At 48.3% G+C, this 16,453-nt stretch overlaps 1 protein-coding gene across 3 annotated transcripts in view; it reads left to right on the top strand.

Annotated features, from left to right (window-relative positions):
* Window positions 1–16,453, top strand: part of LOC133350380 (AP-3 complex subunit delta-1-like) — a 50,250-nt gene that overhangs the window by 18,377 nt on the left and 15,420 nt on the right. Inside the window, exons 14-26 of one of the 3 annotated variants that reach the window (XM_061564714.1) lie at window positions 929–1,159; window positions 2,477–2,798; window positions 4,086–4,231; window positions 4,739–4,886; window positions 5,841–5,912; window positions 6,432–6,504; window positions 7,226–7,449; window positions 9,135–9,214; window positions 10,699–10,897; window positions 11,975–12,097; window positions 14,357–14,416; window positions 14,573–14,656; window positions 15,880–16,050. In XM_061564714.1, the coding sequence (XP_061420698.1) occupies window positions 929–1,159; window positions 2,477–2,798; window positions 4,086–4,231; window positions 4,739–4,886; window positions 5,841–5,912; window positions 6,432–6,504; window positions 7,226–7,449; window positions 9,135–9,214; window positions 10,699–10,897; window positions 11,975–12,097; window positions 14,357–14,416; window positions 14,573–14,656; window positions 15,880–16,050 (1,933 nt within the window). Of the gene's footprint in view, window positions 1–928; window positions 1,160–2,476; window positions 2,799–4,085; window positions 4,232–4,738; window positions 4,887–5,840; window positions 5,913–6,431; window positions 6,505–7,210; window positions 7,450–9,134; window positions 9,215–10,698; window positions 10,898–11,974; window positions 12,098–14,356; window positions 14,417–14,572; window positions 14,657–15,879; window positions 16,051–16,453 lie in introns of all 3 variants that reach the window. The other 2 variants (XM_061564706.1, XM_061564723.1) reach the window with 2 other exon arrangements.

Below are 16,453 nucleotides of genomic sequence, written 5' to 3'. Positions count from 1 at the left end.
CCCCACTCCTACCCCCGACGAATCCCGGGTTACATCCTGGGTCCCCCTTTAAATACCCCCCCCCCCCCCCCGGGGGCATGACGTCACGTTCTGCGACGCCACTCTCTGAGGGCGAGCGTGACGTGACGTCACCCACTACTCCTCTACAAAAGTATGAAAAATCAGAATAGGTTTTACCCTTTCTGGACATGAAACCGGTGTTGAGATGTTCAAACACCCGATAGTTACCTTTTGGAAATAGATGCCTTTGAAGGATACCTTTTTCAAGGAAAGAAGGTGGTCTCTGGTGTAGCCCAATTTATTTCAAAGACAATGCGTTTATAAATATATAATTATCGGAGCATATTTGTTTGCATGTTCACCACAAGTGCGTGTGGTTAATGCACACATTGATTGGTGTTTGAACATCTTAACACCTGTTTTATTGCTAGAAAGGGTAAAACCTCTTATTATTATTTTTCAAACAAACCAGATTTTGGCTGATTTGTTTTCGCATCTAGCTCCTTGTAATAAGGCAGTCAATCATCCTTTATCAGTAGCTCCTGAGCCAGTGGTGACGATTTCACATTTCCATCGCAGGAGCTAATCTATCCATAGGATGACGGTTGTCGACTCACCACGATATGAAGCTGGTTTTAGTAACTCCAGAGGGGTGATGGACTGAATTCACTCTTAATAAGAGGTTTAAACTCGTGAGTTCAGTGCTATGCCAACGGTGCCAGCCAGCCAAATATAGTAGTTCAACAGGGACAATGTTACAAAAAAACACTGTCCCCATCACGGCAGTGTGGAATGACACCAGCATCGGACACAATAACGCCCCCCCCCCACCCTCCATTGCTCACCTGAACCTCGCTGGCAATCTTTCGGCCCCCCTCCGGTTGTATGACCGCCGCCGTTATCACCCGTGGCCCCCCGTGCCCCCAAGGTACGTGAGCATCCTGGTGGAGCTGACTCGCCTGGAGGGCACCCGCCACGGCCACCTCATCGCCGAGCAGGTGCTGGACGTGGCGATCCGCGTGCGCGCCATCCGCGCCTTCGGCGTGCGCCAGATGGCGCTGCTGCTCGACAACGTGCACGTGCCCGCCAGCAACGGGCAGCGCAACGGCATCTGCGAGGTCCTGTACGCAGCCGCATGGATCTGCGGAGAGTTCTGCCAGTACGTGTGATGCACCATTTATGTACGCGTCGCAGGGGTGATGAGGTTTTCCTCGTCCCCCCCGCCCTCTGCGTGTCTGTGATCGCAGTTATTGTAGAAGCTGAATATAAGCACTCCCTCGGAGCAGGCCCAAGAGATGCTGCAGTGGTGAGATGTTATCTGCCTCGCCTGGCTTGCAGGAGGTCGTGGGTTCGATCCCGACCCTTGACGCCTGCTGTATATTTGGAGTTTGCGTGTCTCTCTCCCTGTGTCGGGTGGTTTGGCCGGGTCCTCCGGTTTTTTCGTCCACATTGAGAAGCATTTTCTTAAGAGTATTTGGCTGCTATAAGTTCCATATGATAAGCCGCTTCATTGAGCTATCAGTTTTGGCCAGGTTGCTTCTGAAAAAACGATATAGTTCAGTGGGCGTTACCTGGTAAAATGAAAAGTTTATAGCCCCTAAGCATCCTTATTTCCAGCTTCTACTGTACCAACATTGTGTCGGTATGTTCAAGAATAGACCGTTTTTATCTCTACCACTTGCCGGTTTAATTGGCAGTCTGTCCCAGGTTGATGCGGGTTTGAGTGAATATGTATTGTGCATGCGTGTGTGTGTTGTGATTAGTGGGGAGCGATAGTCTAGCGGTTAGCACGCTCCGCTATGAACCTGCCAATCCGGGTTCGATTCCCACTAACGGCCAACGCCAGAGACGATTATCTGAACCGATCCTGGGCCTCCCCGAGGTCGATTCAGCCTCAAATGAGTACCTGGTGCGGTGTGTAATCATTACCACTCGGAAGACAAAGGCGGCAGGGCGTGGTGCTAGCCACCCACCCCCTCGTGTGCCGTGCCGGCCTTCATAGGTACTCACTAACAGCGCTTGTCCCAACAATCTGTTAAGGCTATATGGGGGATCTTTGTCTTGTTTTTGTTGTGATTTCACCCATTCCTGTTTGTGTGTTGGGTGTGTATTTTGTGCATCTGTAAGAATGTGCAATGTAGGTGTGTGTGTGTTGTGCATTGTAAACAAGTGGCATATGGGAGCTGAACCTGTCCTGGGCTTCCCCTGGGTTTCTCAGCGTTAAACGAGCACCTGGTGCGATTTGTCATTTTCAGCACTGGGGAGACAAATGCAACAGAGCGGAATTTATTGCCACATCTTCCGCTTGCCCATCCTGACGGTCTTAATGTGTGTTCTCGATTAGAACGTACCACAAGGCTATATGCTCTGGGTGGGGAATCTTTTGTAATTGTTATTCTTGTATGTACTGTTTGTTGTGTTTGCCTGTGACGTGCATGTGTTACGTATGCGTGCGTGCGTGCGCCACGTTTTGCAGGCACCTGGAGGAACCGCGCGTCACCCTGGAGGCCATGCTGCGTCCCCGCGTGTGCAGCCTGCCCGGCCACATCCAGGCCATGTACGTGCACAACAGCATGAAGCTTTACGCCAGCATGCTGACCAGCGCCGGCTCGGCCTCCGCCTCTGGTGGAGGAGGAGCAGGGGGAAGCGCTGGTGGCGCCGCCGAGGTTGCCGTTGGCGACGGCGGAGACGCGGAAGAGGGCTGCACCGCGGGTGGCGTCATCGAGGAGGTGACGGCGCTTCTGCTTGAGCGGCTGCCGCAGTTCGTGCAGAGCGGCGACCTGGAGGTGCAGGAGCGGGTGAGTACTGGTCTGCGGATGGGGGGGGGGGGGGGTAAGGGTTTGGCTAGACGCTAAGCTCCGAAGAGGATGAAGCAGACACTGTTTCCCCCACCACCGATTCGCATGGTTGGGTCAGTATCGTGCCAAGTACGTACGGTATTGTGTATATTGCACTTCTTTCGCACCTCATGCAGCCGACCGTGCTAATCAGAGGTGCGGAGGAAGGACAACAAACTAAACACAAAAAGCAGTTCTAAGGAAATTAATTTTCCAAGTTCTAAAGAAATTAGTATTAACAGGTAAGAGTCAGAGTCTCACTGCACAACCAAGAATGGGACCAGCACTCCTCTGTATTGGTGTTACTATGGCATTGGTGGAAATTCTGCATTGAAATACTGGGTCATCGTCTCTATAGAGAAACTGTGCACACAGCCTTCCACAAAGAGGCACTCATTCTCAACGAATTGATCAAATATCCCGTTATGGGGTTCTACTGCAGAAGAGTTGTGAGACCCAGTGTTGCTTGTATATAGATAAATGACTTGCTATTATAGATGGCTTTTTGGCACTGTAGCAGAGTACTGCTCCAGACGGTTGCCAGCAGCAAATTTTGTCGCACCATCATCACTTCTTATTGGAAAGCTAAATGAGCACCGCTCTTTGGGAAGTCAACGGTGTTTTTCTTAGTACGATTCGCCCCTGCTGCAGGAATTTGTGTTTTCCATCATTGGCCTATTAAATTACCACCAATGGAAAGGAGTGTTGCCCAATGTTAATTTGATGTTTTTTTCAATGGTTCTGATGAATTATTTTCTTTGAACGCTTGGAAATTGGTGAGATTTATGATGCTTTATTTCTAGTGTATTCCAGGACTTTTGAAACTTATGATGTCTGTACCAAGGTTAAGAACTGGTTAAGCAAAGAGAGACATTGTATCTATTTACTTTAACATCCCAGCTGTGCTCTCTGTCACATGCCATGAGGCGAAGAATCGTCCTGTGTGAACTCGATCACGAATGTGCCAGGGAAAACTCTCGGTAAAACTACTTCCGGGGTCAATTCCCTAGGCCACCCTTACCCAACGTTAGACAGCATTCGTTCCTGCTACGTGAAGAGTGACTGGCCACTTCTCAGTTACCTTCTTCCCATGTCACTTTCATACCTACCACTGTCACTCGCCTCCCTACCACCGTCACCTCCCTACCACCGTTACCTCCCTACCACCGTCACTGTCACCTCCCTATCACCGTCACCTCCCTACCACCACCGTAACTTAATTGCCACCGTCACCGTGCCCCCCCGCAGGCGTCGTGTGCGCTGCAGCTCGTGCGCTACGTGCAGAAGCTGCAGGGCAGGGACGTCGATGTGACGGAGGAGCTCAGTGCTCTCTTCAGCGGGGAGCTCAACCCCGTTGCGCCCAAGGCTCAGAGGAAGGTCCCCGTCCCAGACGGGTGAGGGCACTTCTGGGGCACCGCATACACACGCTGCACGCACACGTGTGTCCGCAACAGATTGATAGGGGCAGGTGATATTTGAGAGCATCCACTGCTAAGTCCGATACAACACGCGACGGGTGGTATGGAGCAGTGTGAAGCTGGGGGGGGGGGGGGGCACCTTTGTCTCCTCGATGCTGATGTTTACGTACAGCACCGGATACTCATGTCAGGCTAAGTTGACCTAGGGGAGGCTCGGCACCGGTTCAGATAACACTTATCACTGATTTTAACTAAACTAAACTTGTTATTTTACCAGGTAAGGCCCGCTGAGCTATAAAGCTCTTCTTCAGAAGCGACCTGGCTCACAAATGATAGCTCGACGAAGTGGCTTATCGCGTGTACAATTATACCAGCCAAATACTCTGAACGCACGTTTCTAATCCACGGAAGGAATCTCAGTTCGTGACGGATGGGTGGGCGGTGGGATGGGTGGGCGGTGGGGTGGTTTTTGTGACCGTTCAGGTTGGACCTGGAGGCCTGGATCAATGAGCCCGAGCCGGAGAGCTCATCCGACGAGGAACAGGGCGGCAACACCTCCATGTTCGTCAAGGAGGACGCAGATCCCTGCAAGCCCCGGCAGGCCGACCTCAAGCCTGAGGAGGTTGCCAAGGTACTCGGCGTGGTCAAGGGGAGGATGCAGCTTCAGGGGCCTGGCATGGCTTTACCAAGACAATACAAACAAATACCCTCACATCGACGTAATGGCACGTTAAACACGTCAAGATCAAGGGGTTGTTACTTACGGCCAATGCCACTGATGCCACCTCGCGTTGCAATCCCGTTCTCATTATCACCTTTAGTCCATGGGCCAGAGCAGGAATTGTCCCTTCTAAAGTAGTACCCATTTATTTTTTGGCTAATAAGGGTGAATTACTACATAACCCACACATTTCGAATGGCTGTCACAACATTTACTATTATTAGCCACAAAAATATATTAGAACCACTAAAGTTGTCACCTCTGGTTGGTAGCGAAAGTAGAATATCTGATTTGGGCTCATCGACTACTTCTGCCTTTTGGGGCTTCCTCCTGGTCTCACCGACCTAGGGGTGCCACTCCGTTGCCCGCCTCGGGAACCTCGCTTATTCCATCCATCCCCGAGGCAGGCCCCAACCACTGCATTTTCCTCTTCCCGATTACATACACTCCTAGATTTGAAGTTTTCGTGACTGCAAGGATTCATACTCTTTGTTTTTTTTCGGTAAAGTCACGTAGGTAAAAAATAAAAAAAATGTAGTTTTTCATTTATTTTAATTTTTTACCTTAGTGACTTCACCGAAAAAACCAAAGAGCATGCATACACTCCGCTTTACTGCGACATTCTATTACAAACTTACAAGTTGCTCATCCCTATCCTACCTTTAAATAATTTATAGCGATGTATAATGTTTCTCAACACGGTGACAACATTCTCTTACTCTTTAAAATTAAAAAAAAATCTAGTACATAAAGAGGCGACTTAAAAGCAATCGCGTTTTGCCTCTTAAAGTCAACATTCATAAAAAGATGAAAAATCGCTTGGCAGAATAAGTGCTGGGATTCATGGTGCTCTTGTGTCTGCAGATGAGAGAGCAGAGAAGAAAGGATCAGGAAAACAATCCATACTACATCAAGAGCTCCCCGTCTCGAAGAAAGGTATTGCCAATTACGATTATTAAAAGGGTTGCCATTTAATCAAGAGCATTGTTTTGTCCATGCTATGCTTCAGAAGCCAGCATGAAAAGTAAAAGACCGTTACTCTGATTTGAATGACTCTTCACTGAAATGAAAAATGAAAAAACAAACACTGCTTTGTAAATTTTGCAATGAAAACATTGAAATGAAAATAGCAATGATAAAAAAAAACTTGAAAAAAAATGCATTGAGATACTGTTATCGAAGCATAATGTGATAACCTCTCTTATGTCGACTCACCCTTAAATAAATAGATTGTATGTAATATATAAAGACGTACGTGGGTTTGGTGACGCCTCTACCAAGATCGCGATATCATCGTGGCCAGCGTGAGTGCCACGATGCCTGGTCAAGGCTTTAAATCTCTCCCGTCCTCGCACATGTGTTCAATACCGGTCTTAATAGGTGCTCGCTAATAATAATACTTGGCTGTGAATAACACTTCGCCTCTGAGGCTGAATGGTATGTGTTTGTCTACAGCAGGAACCATTGCCTGGGGTAGACCACATCCCAGTGGTGCAGATAGATCTCACTGTGCCACTCAAGGTGCCAGGTATGTTTTTGTGTTGTCTGTCGATGCAGCATCCGTGTGTATCACTTGCAGTATGCCAGACTTAAAAGCCTGCAGGGCTTTAATGCGATCAATAGGTGACAGCTTTGTCAGCAGGGCTGTGGGCCTATTTGTATGGACTTTTGCGTGTGTGTAGGTTTTCCCTGGGTACTCTGGATACCTCTCACATGAAAACAAAATTAATAAGTAGCCAATATCTCACCTTCACATATCAGTCCCTCAACCTAAAAAAGTAAAAAAAAATGTTCACTTCCTGTTAACCATAAGGTCATCTGAGAGTGAGCCTAATTTCAGCAGCGTTGGTTCAAATCAATACATGCAAACTCTGGACCAGATTCGACATGCAGCGTCTCATCAGCAGGGTCAGGCTTGCTTGAATCATTGTTGGCGAATCCTATCACACCCAGTGTGACACGAGCTCCGTTTCCCAAGGCCTGGTGTGTGGACATTTTTTGGATCATATAAATTCGATACATAAAGGTATTCAAATATGTATTTAATCTCAGGAAATCTATAGATTAATCAATTATTTAAATGATCGATAGTTGTAGCTCTAGATGTACAAAGTAGGCCACAGGGTTAGAGCGTCCAACTCTTACTCGGAATTTCAAATCACGGCCAGAGGCTACAGCCCGTCACCTCCACGCGCGTGGATATCGAGTAACAATCGGCGCGCGCGTGCGCGCAGGTATCCCGCTCTCAGACCAGTACCTGCGCATGGAGGAGGAGCGCCGAAAGAAGCAGCGCGAAGAGCGCGAGAAGAAAAAAAAGAAGAAGATGAAGGAGGAGGCTGGCAGCGGTGGCGGAGGAGGGGGGGAGCAGGGCAAGCGCAGCCGACGGCGGAGGAAGGGGTCGGCGCACACGGAGAGCGAGGAGGACATCGCGCCGGCGCACACGGTCGACATCGTCACGGAGGAGATGCCCGAGGTGCAAGAGCCGCGACACGCGAGGGTCGCGTGGCACCAGCGGTAGCGCGTTCGCCGCTTGTGCCAGAGGTTCGAGGTCCTAGCCCGGCAGGCTGTGCCCCCTGGTTGCCACGGTCGTGTGCGTTGACTGTGGAATATACAGGGTGCTTAAGAAAAATGTAAATTGAAATGGGACTATCGTTTTTAATAGAAAAAAACGGATATATAATCCACTGTAACATGATAACAAATGTAATGTTAATAGCTTTAAAAAGTCAGTCTAAACTTGTTCGCCATCATTGTCAACACGTGCCTGGAATCTTCTCGAGGTGGTCTCCAGAGCCCAGAGGCACATTTCTTGTAGAATTTTTGAAAAATCTCTGATGTGTTAAAAAAATTAAGCACCCTGTTGCACAGGGGGGATGGTGTCGTGGATGAAGGCCTCATGGTCAAATTATTTCAAAGAGCATTTAAATGTAATCTTGTGTGGAGATGTAAGCGGTGTCCTATGTTGAATGCCACGTATCATTGAGTGGTCGCACAGATGATTTCCCAGGACGTCAACTTTTACAAACTTTTCTGCACCGTTTGACACGAGGAAGTCAAGGATTGACGAGTGATCTGGGTTTCTTTTTTACGTTAGGACGGGTCGGTTAACAGGTGAGCTGGGATAGGTTGAATTCCATGTATCTATGCACAATGAACGTCTTTCGCACGATACAAACAACACAAAAAGCAGTTCTATAGTAAAACAGGAGGCCTGTGGCGCCAGTGTCATGGCAATAGCATTGTGATATAAGAAAAGGCACGAATACCAAATGTACTTATTTACTATTACATAATATCGCTGTGATAGGGGGGTTAGACTTTGTCATTTGGACTGTCTGTTGAATGTGCAATGATTGCATCTCGGAGTGCCGCCCTCTCACTCGCGTGCTTTAGGAAATCTTGGCGTGGGTTTCGTGCCATTGGCAAATTGCGTAAAACCCTTCAATGAACGTCTATTTTTGCTATTTAAATTTGTAAAAAGGAGAGAGTATACTAGCGAAAGTTGTACGTTCTGAGTAGAACCTGGCAGGAAGGCAGCGCAGACACAGTCGTACTCCAAAAAGGGGATGTTGTGTCTGGTACATGCGCAGGATAAAGGGGGTCAGGGTCGGTAACGAATGGAAAACTTCATTAGACCTCCTTTGCCAGTACCAAAATATAATAATAGGGTTTTTCCCCTTTTTTCTGGGAACAATGTGTGCATTAACCACAATACTTGTGGTAAAAAAAAAACTCCGATAATATATGCATTGTCCTTGAAACTGATTGGTCCACACCATAGACGGCTTTCTGATGTGGACCAATCAGTTTCAAGGACAATGCATATTATCTTTTTTTTTTTTGCATTTTGACCACAATTATTGTGGTTAATGCACATATGATTACTTCTAAAAAGATTTCAATGGAAAACTGTTTAGGTTTATTTTGCTGCGTCTTGCTTTCCTCAGTTGTATCGCGATTGTGCTGTTGATGTCGTGTCAAGAGACGAATATTGGCACTGCTGTGCGAGAGTCCTGAAACGATTCTTCTTATGACGTGACACCGATGAGGGGTTTGTAAAGACATTAAAGAAAGTTGACCTTGCTGTGTTAGAATACGCGATGTGCCGTGATGCGTGTTGCAACTTTTGTGTTGTTGGTGTTGTGCCGTTTGCATCAGGACGCACTGCCGAGTGATGATGATGACAAGAAATATGACCCCAACGACCCCTACAGAGCCCTGGACATTGATCTGGACAAGTGAGTGTTGTGGAGATGAGTTGGCGGTTCTTGCTTGTATGGGGTCATTGAAACTCCAATTGTGTCATTTGTTTCAGGAGCCCCATTGGTTAAAACTGTGCTGTATCATAAATACAGACGCAAGTGTGCAGCTGTGCTTGTACATATGCACGTGTGTGTGTGTTCCTGGCGGGGAGCGGTTGTGTAGCGGTTAGTGCAATGCGTTACTAACCCAGCGACCTGAGTTCCATCCCGCTTACGGTCAACACCAGTGATGAGTATTTGAACCTGTTATGGGCCTTTCCTAGGTCGACTCAGCCTCAAGTGAGTACCTGGTGTGGTGTGTAGACATCGCCACTGGGGGGACAAAGGCAGCCGGGCGTGGTGCTGGCCACCCACCCCCTCGTGTGCAGTGCCGGCCTTCATCGGTGCTCGCGAACAGCACTTGCCCCAACAGCCTCAAAAACTACACATGTTCCTGGGAGTGAAAGTGCTGCAATGATGTCGCTATTTGCACAGTGCAGTATGAACCTGATGGCCTGATTTCCATTTCCAGACATTGATAACATTAGCAGCATCTGTGAACATACCCTGTGGGTCATAAATGAGTACCTGGTGAAGTGTGTAAACAGCAGCACGAGAGAGAACAGCAGTCGGGCTTCTTGCTGGTCATACCAACTTCTATTGTGTATCATGTCGACCTTAGTAAATTTCCCACGAACAGCTCTTTTCCCTATGTTCTAAAGGCTATATGGTGGGAGGGGGGGAGAATCTTTGTATCTAATTCTAGTAATGTAATAGATTGTAACTGGGTCTGTCCCATGACCTGCCATTGGGCCTGGCACAAGCGGCACGGTGATATGGCCGCCACTTAGCAGTTGGAAGCTGCTGTGTGTGGGAGTAACATGGGAGCACTCTGCACAGGACGCCACGGTCCCCATAACCCGGTTCGAATTTCAGACAGTCGCATTTGGTACATGTCGTGTAGAAGGCTTCTTATTTATTAAGAGCACATTAGGCGATACATTTATGTAACGCCGCTACACATAGCCGACCCTATCACACTACCCCATCGTCGGCGTCCAACTACGCAGCTGCCCGACCAGCGCAGTGACGGCGATGGTGACAGCCTACTACGGCACATTAACAGAGAGCAGAGACCAGGAATGGTGCTGGCTATATCACCACCCATCCTTAGTAGGTATTTAATCATGTACCCCCTCCACAGCTTCATGGATTGGGGTCATGACCCTGTATGTGAAATATTCTGTATGTGAAAGTTCGGATTTGTGAATGTGTTCAGAAAATGATTCACCGTGTACAAATATTGAACTGGGTGTGGGCGGTTACTCGATCAGGGCGGATATATGGCAATCCGATGTGCGATAATAATGTGCCATGGTTACATCCTATTAACAGGCGGGTTGCCAAAAGCACTGGCCACAAGAGCCTGTATGTCTGTCTGAAGGGGCGTTGGTCCACGTGGTGTGTGTGCGCGAATCAAGACCCCTGCAGGTAGAGAAACCGGTGACCCCACGACCCCCGCAGCCCTCGCCCGGCCTGAAGGGAACCTCCTCGCCTCCCGGAGGAGCGGAGCAAGAGAGGAATGAGCAGGGAACGCCCCCCACTAAACCCACTCACAAGCCCCGCAAAGAGAAGGGGAGGGAGAAGGAGAAGAACAAGAAGAAAGCCAAGAAAGATAAGGTACCGACACATCACGATTAGTATTATTGATGTTGTTGTTGCAGCACACCGGGAAATACAGCACTGGTGGCAACGGGGTTGGTGGGTCGCATAAAGCATTAAACTCCTAAACCCACTGGGCTGTGAAGTGGCTGAAAGACGGTCACTGCGTCGCGCGCTTACGGTGTGGGGAGCGGTAGTGTAGCGGGTAACACGCTGCGCTACGAACCTGGCGACCCGAGTTCGATTGCCGTTCACGGCCAATACTCGGTGACGATTATCTAAACTTGTCCTGGGCCTCTCCGAGGTCGACTCGGCCTCAAATGAGTACCTGGTGCGTAAAGATCATGACAGGACAGACAAAGGCAGTGGGGCGTAGTGCTGGCCACCCACCCCTTCATGTATGTGTAGTAGAGTTACCCACTCGATATTCACAAACAGGGAGAGCTAATCGTTGACAAGGGTTTCCCGCTCAAACTAACGGTCAGGGTCTCACAAGTTGTGAGAGCTGACCGTAAACAAGGTTTTCCCGCGCGACCTAACGGTCAGGGTCAGATAGGGTAAATTGGGATCGAAAAGCAGATTGGGAACGACCAATCACAGGGTTCCACAAGGTGGCCGGGGATTGGACAACCCGGCCACGAACGAGTATAAAGCCAGAACGCTCAGAGCTCTCGGGGAGTTCGACGACACGAAGACCCAAGACGGCGGAAGAAGCATAGGACCCTGGACCAAGCCCTCCAGCCCTTATAAGGGCTAGGGTTCAGAGTAACCAGTGGTCAGGGAGACATCTCCCTAGGTCCAGTCAGAGGACACTGAAGGAGCGGGGTATGAGTAGCCTGTAGGCTTGTACGTTCGGAGTGTAACGGGTGAGGGGACCGTATACCCCTCAGTGCATAGGGACTGTATTCACAAATAAAGTGTGTGCTACTAAAAGACGTTGAAGAGTCTGTCTGTACAATACTACATATGTACCATTGCCGGCCTGCATAGGTGCTCGCTAACAGCACTTGCCCCAACAGTCTGTTAAGGCTTCACGGGGGATCTTTGTATCTGGTGTGGTGTGAGAGTTATGCATTGTGGGTCTGTCACTTGCAGAAAGAGAAGCGATGCGAGGAGGGTGCTGTGGGCGGTGCGGCCGTGGTGGTGGTGGTGGCCGGTGAGGGTGAGGAGACGCCAGGGGCAGCCTCACCCCAGTCTCAACAGCCCAGCGAGCCCAGCGTGAGAACATCGTCATTAGCACCGTGATCATCGTCATAATAAACGATGTGAATGAATGATAATTCACGGTCGCTTTTCAGTCCACTCGTGGATGAAGGTCTGCCCGCGTCGCGTAGGTCATGGGGGTTTTATGACCACGCCATGCGAGTAAAATACGGGTTTGTTTAACCGTATCTGACTACACAGTGCAGGTTTGGTGAAGGACAATGCCCAGGCATCAGTTCGGATGTCATTTGCCACTGAATTTATCCATGGCTGTGAATAGAACTCGGATCTCTGGTGCTCATTGCAGTGGTGCTCTCCCCACCAACCCCCCTGCCCTGTCATCATTGTCATCATCACTTTGTCATTAAAATAATAACACTGTAACACAATCTTTGTGTTCCTGGGTAGTAAGTGTTAATTCGTAATTGCTTATGCCTAAAAAGTATCGAAAATGCCTATTATTCCCTACAAACTTTGCTTCTGTGACCAGGACAGTGATATTTCAAAATTTTACGATTTTCAATGAGAAAATGGGCGAATGTGTCTTTTCGTTCACAAAGTCAGAAAAAAACAATATGAATCAAAATTCATATGCATTAAAACTAAAGTAATAAAAAAATTACTACTAAAGATTTAGAAGGGAGTCGTTTTTCGAGATTTACAATTGTACTGTAAATCACTTTCACGAATCAGCCCCCAAATGTAGTCTCCCATCATGTTCTCGTTATACTGTCCTTGGTAGCGGCATTCAAAGTCCAGTATATCCTGGTGGAAGCGCTCGCCTTGCTCTTCCGAGTACGCTCCCATGTTCTCCTTGAATTTATCAAGATGACCGTTAAGGATATGGACTTTGAGGGACATCCTATGGCACTGAGCATTTGTGACTGATCAGTCCACAAAGGAATGGAGCCGGTGCACGGTTGTCTTAACACTACATCAGTGTTGCCTGTCGGTCAGTTACATTTGTTCAAATCTTATTCTGATGGTTAACCTAAGACGACAGGACCAGAATGCACTTCCTCAGAAAATGCTGATGGTTTTTGCATATGCAAAGATGTGTGCTATCTATGCGATGTTGTGCATTGTATGAAACTCATGACAGCACGCTTCACCTCATTAGCACAGCCCAGGTATGCATCTCCAAATTAGACGAGACAAAAATGTCAACAACAAAACAAGGATCCTAGCATGCTTCGCAGGTGCAGATAACATCACCATTTCTGCTCTTTTTTTGCATATATCATTATGATATCCACCAGCTCACTAATAATGCCGATGTCAGCACAGGTGGGAAGATAGGAGACTTTTTTTCCAATTATTTAAATGTCGCCAAGTCGTGTAACCGAACCAATAACCGGCACAGGATTTTATCACTTAAATTATTGATCGCCCAGCTCTTACAGGAATCGTAACAGGAATCTCGAGTCTCTGCTGTTTTGAGCTGGTGCCTATCACAAGGCTGCGTGCAGAATATGCGCAGGACAACCGATGCCATCATGACGATGCTGAATGCTTCGATTCCTGTTAGGATTTTGTGTTAAAGCTCCCCTTTTGCATACATATATTATTTGTTTCAAGCCTACACATCTCTGGCTTTTTGAATTCCCTTTTCAGCTCATGAAAGTGCTTGATTTCGAAGATGAAGGTGCTTGTTTTTTTGGGTTGTCTCTTTAAACATCGGCTTGAGAGCCTCGTACAACCTACTGGCAGGGCCGACTTAAAGTCCTTGTAGGCCCTAGGCACTTGTGTTTCGTAGGCCTTCCGTGATACATTTCTACAGTGGTCCTGCTGCCCCTTGTTACTCCCGCCTCTGTCGCTCGCTTGTTTCGTGCCTACTTCATCCAGCCACTGGACAGATGTCGTTACTGATACGTTCGTTATTTAGTCTGTGCCCTCATTCGATGGGAGCGTGCTGTGTGCTGCAGATAAGCAGATTTGATTTGAAATTATTGAAAAAAACAAACAAGGTAAGCCTTAAAATACAAAAAAATTTCAACAATTTTTTACTGTGATTGTCATATCGGATGACGCAGCTTTAAAAGGGATGCTGTTCATTTTCATTGGTAACATTCAACAAAAAAAAACATGGTCAAAATTGTTTTCGTAGGCCCTAGTCGCAGTGCCCACTGTGCCTATTGGATAACACGGCCCTGTCTATTGGTGATGCTGCTGCCCTCCCAACTGTGCTCACGGGGCCTGTCCCCCCATCCCACCGCCCTTCCATTCGCTCGCTTTCACAACCTCCTCCCACCCTCCTATGCTCTGCTTCTGCAGGTCGATGACCTAGACTTCTGGCTGTCGGTTTCTGACGCGCCACCTCCCTCCAAATCCAAGGTCTGTGGGGACACCGCCCCCCCCCCCCCCCCCGCTTTTTGTTAAAACAGCCGTCGTTTTGTCGGCCTTAATTTGGCGCTCTCTTTCGGCAACCTGCTCACAGGCGTGTGTCGCTCTCCTCACCGAGTGGCCACCTGGCGTCGTGTCTTTCAACAGTACGAGCCGATCGGAAGCGCGTTGTCACCAGCTGGTCCGGACGAACAGAGCACAGAGGAGGTGGACACAGTCAAGCCTGATAAGGTACACTATATAAAAACTTATAGATCTTTACGTATGTATGTTGAACTTTTTTCGAACAGTACGTAGCCAACCATGATAATCGGAGGTGTGGGGGAAGGACAAACACCAAAAGCAGTTTAGCTTATCGTGAAATAATCTATAAAAAAATGTCTTATTTACTCAAGACAACCTCACTCAGTCTCGAGTGACTATTTCAGGCTGGTCCTGCCAAGTTCTCGCAGTCGAGGTTGATGTTGCTGCATGTAATTCCAATCAAGTAATTTCTAGGTGCTTATTTTTAGCTTTGGGCTGTTTGACTAATACCAGTTACATTCCGTGGGTTTTTGTTTAGCTGTGGGAGAACCAGAAAACACGGAGGCAACCCATGCAGAAAATGGAGAGACCATACAAATGTCATACGGAAAAGCTCCCAAGTCGAAAATCAAACCTGGGCACCTTTTTGCTGTGAGGCACAAAGTGTTACTACTACAAGTGTTACCGCTGTGCCACCATGACGCCCACATGACCAGTCTCATCATTTAGCAAGAGTTGAGCCACCGTAGTCTGGATGGGTGACCACCATGCACAGATTGTTACAGGCTTTCAGGGCTACATAGTCGCCAGCAGAGGAAAGTACAACTCAGTGCGTTGTTGTACTGAACTTCTGTGCTCCCCACATCCTCCCTGCCGTTGCCAACCCCGTACTGACCAGCGTGGCGAATGATGGTCAACCAACCCCCACTCACCTCAAATTCTAACGACAATAACATTGCCAGTCTTTCCATTGACCTCTCAATAAATGGTACAGTAATACCCCGGTTCATGTCGGGTGGGGGGGGGTGTGTTCCCGAAAAGGTGCAACTACGAAGATCGAAACAACGACGTCAATCGGAGCAATTGACAAGGGGGGGGGGGCGGGGGTAGTTGGTGGCGAAGGCTGAGAGGTGATGGATGACGACAAAGGACGGACGATGTCGTTGGCGACGCGAGTGTGTGGGTTGAGGCGACGCAAATCATCGGTCGCGGTATTCATAATAAGAGCGACGACGTATTTGCGAAACGATATAAAAGGGGGAGACGTAAATCAAGGTTTTTTCATCCCACACCCAGGATTTGAAATTTCCCGATTGTGACTCCAACTTAAGTGCCACCTGACGAGATCATTTGAGGACAGAGTCTAAAAATAAATCGTGCAAAGATAAATTAGCCGGAAAGCTCATTCAGGATGCACTGTGTCCCTACAGAAAAGCTCGAAACACAAGAAGGACAAGAAACACAAGAAGGACAAGGAGGAGGAGGAGGTGGTGGCGGCAGACAGGAAGAAGGACAAGAAGAAGAAGAAAGGGAAGACCAAGGGTGGCTCCGGTGACGAAGCACCTAAGGAAAATGGGGCAGCCGAGAGCCTCGTACTGCCGGTAAAGGTCTTGCACATGCTGTGCACCTACGGAGCAGCAGTGGCCGTGTGTGACGCGATGCGTGGCATCGCGGTCACTGTGCCGGCTGGTGCGACGGCTGCACCAGACGGTTGCGTGCAGCATCACACGTAGTCACGTGGTCAGCTCTCGGTCAATATGGTTCGGTTATTTGTAACAAAAACTGGCTACAGTACAACATTAAAACAATATGCATGCACAGTATGTTGACACCTGAGGTATGTTGACGTAGACAGTATGTCGACACTGCATATGTACATGTACATACACTTTGTAAACACTTGATAATTCACTTTTGTAAATCCCACCAATTGTATAATATTTAGCCCAGGAACGTGTGACCCTGCACTCCACTTGTGATTCTCCGTTGCATCGTGCCTCGTGG

This window comes from Lethenteron reissneri, chromosome 4 (genome assembly GCF_015708825.2).
Source record: "Lethenteron reissneri isolate LAM-NWPU_2019-01 chromosome 4, ASM1570882v1, whole genome shotgun sequence".
Lineage (NCBI taxonomy): Eukaryota > Metazoa > Chordata > Hyperoartia > Petromyzontiformes > Petromyzontidae > Lethenteron > Lethenteron reissneri.
Note: the sequence above shows the minus strand (reverse complement) of the source record. Positions and strands in the feature narration are given on the sequence as shown.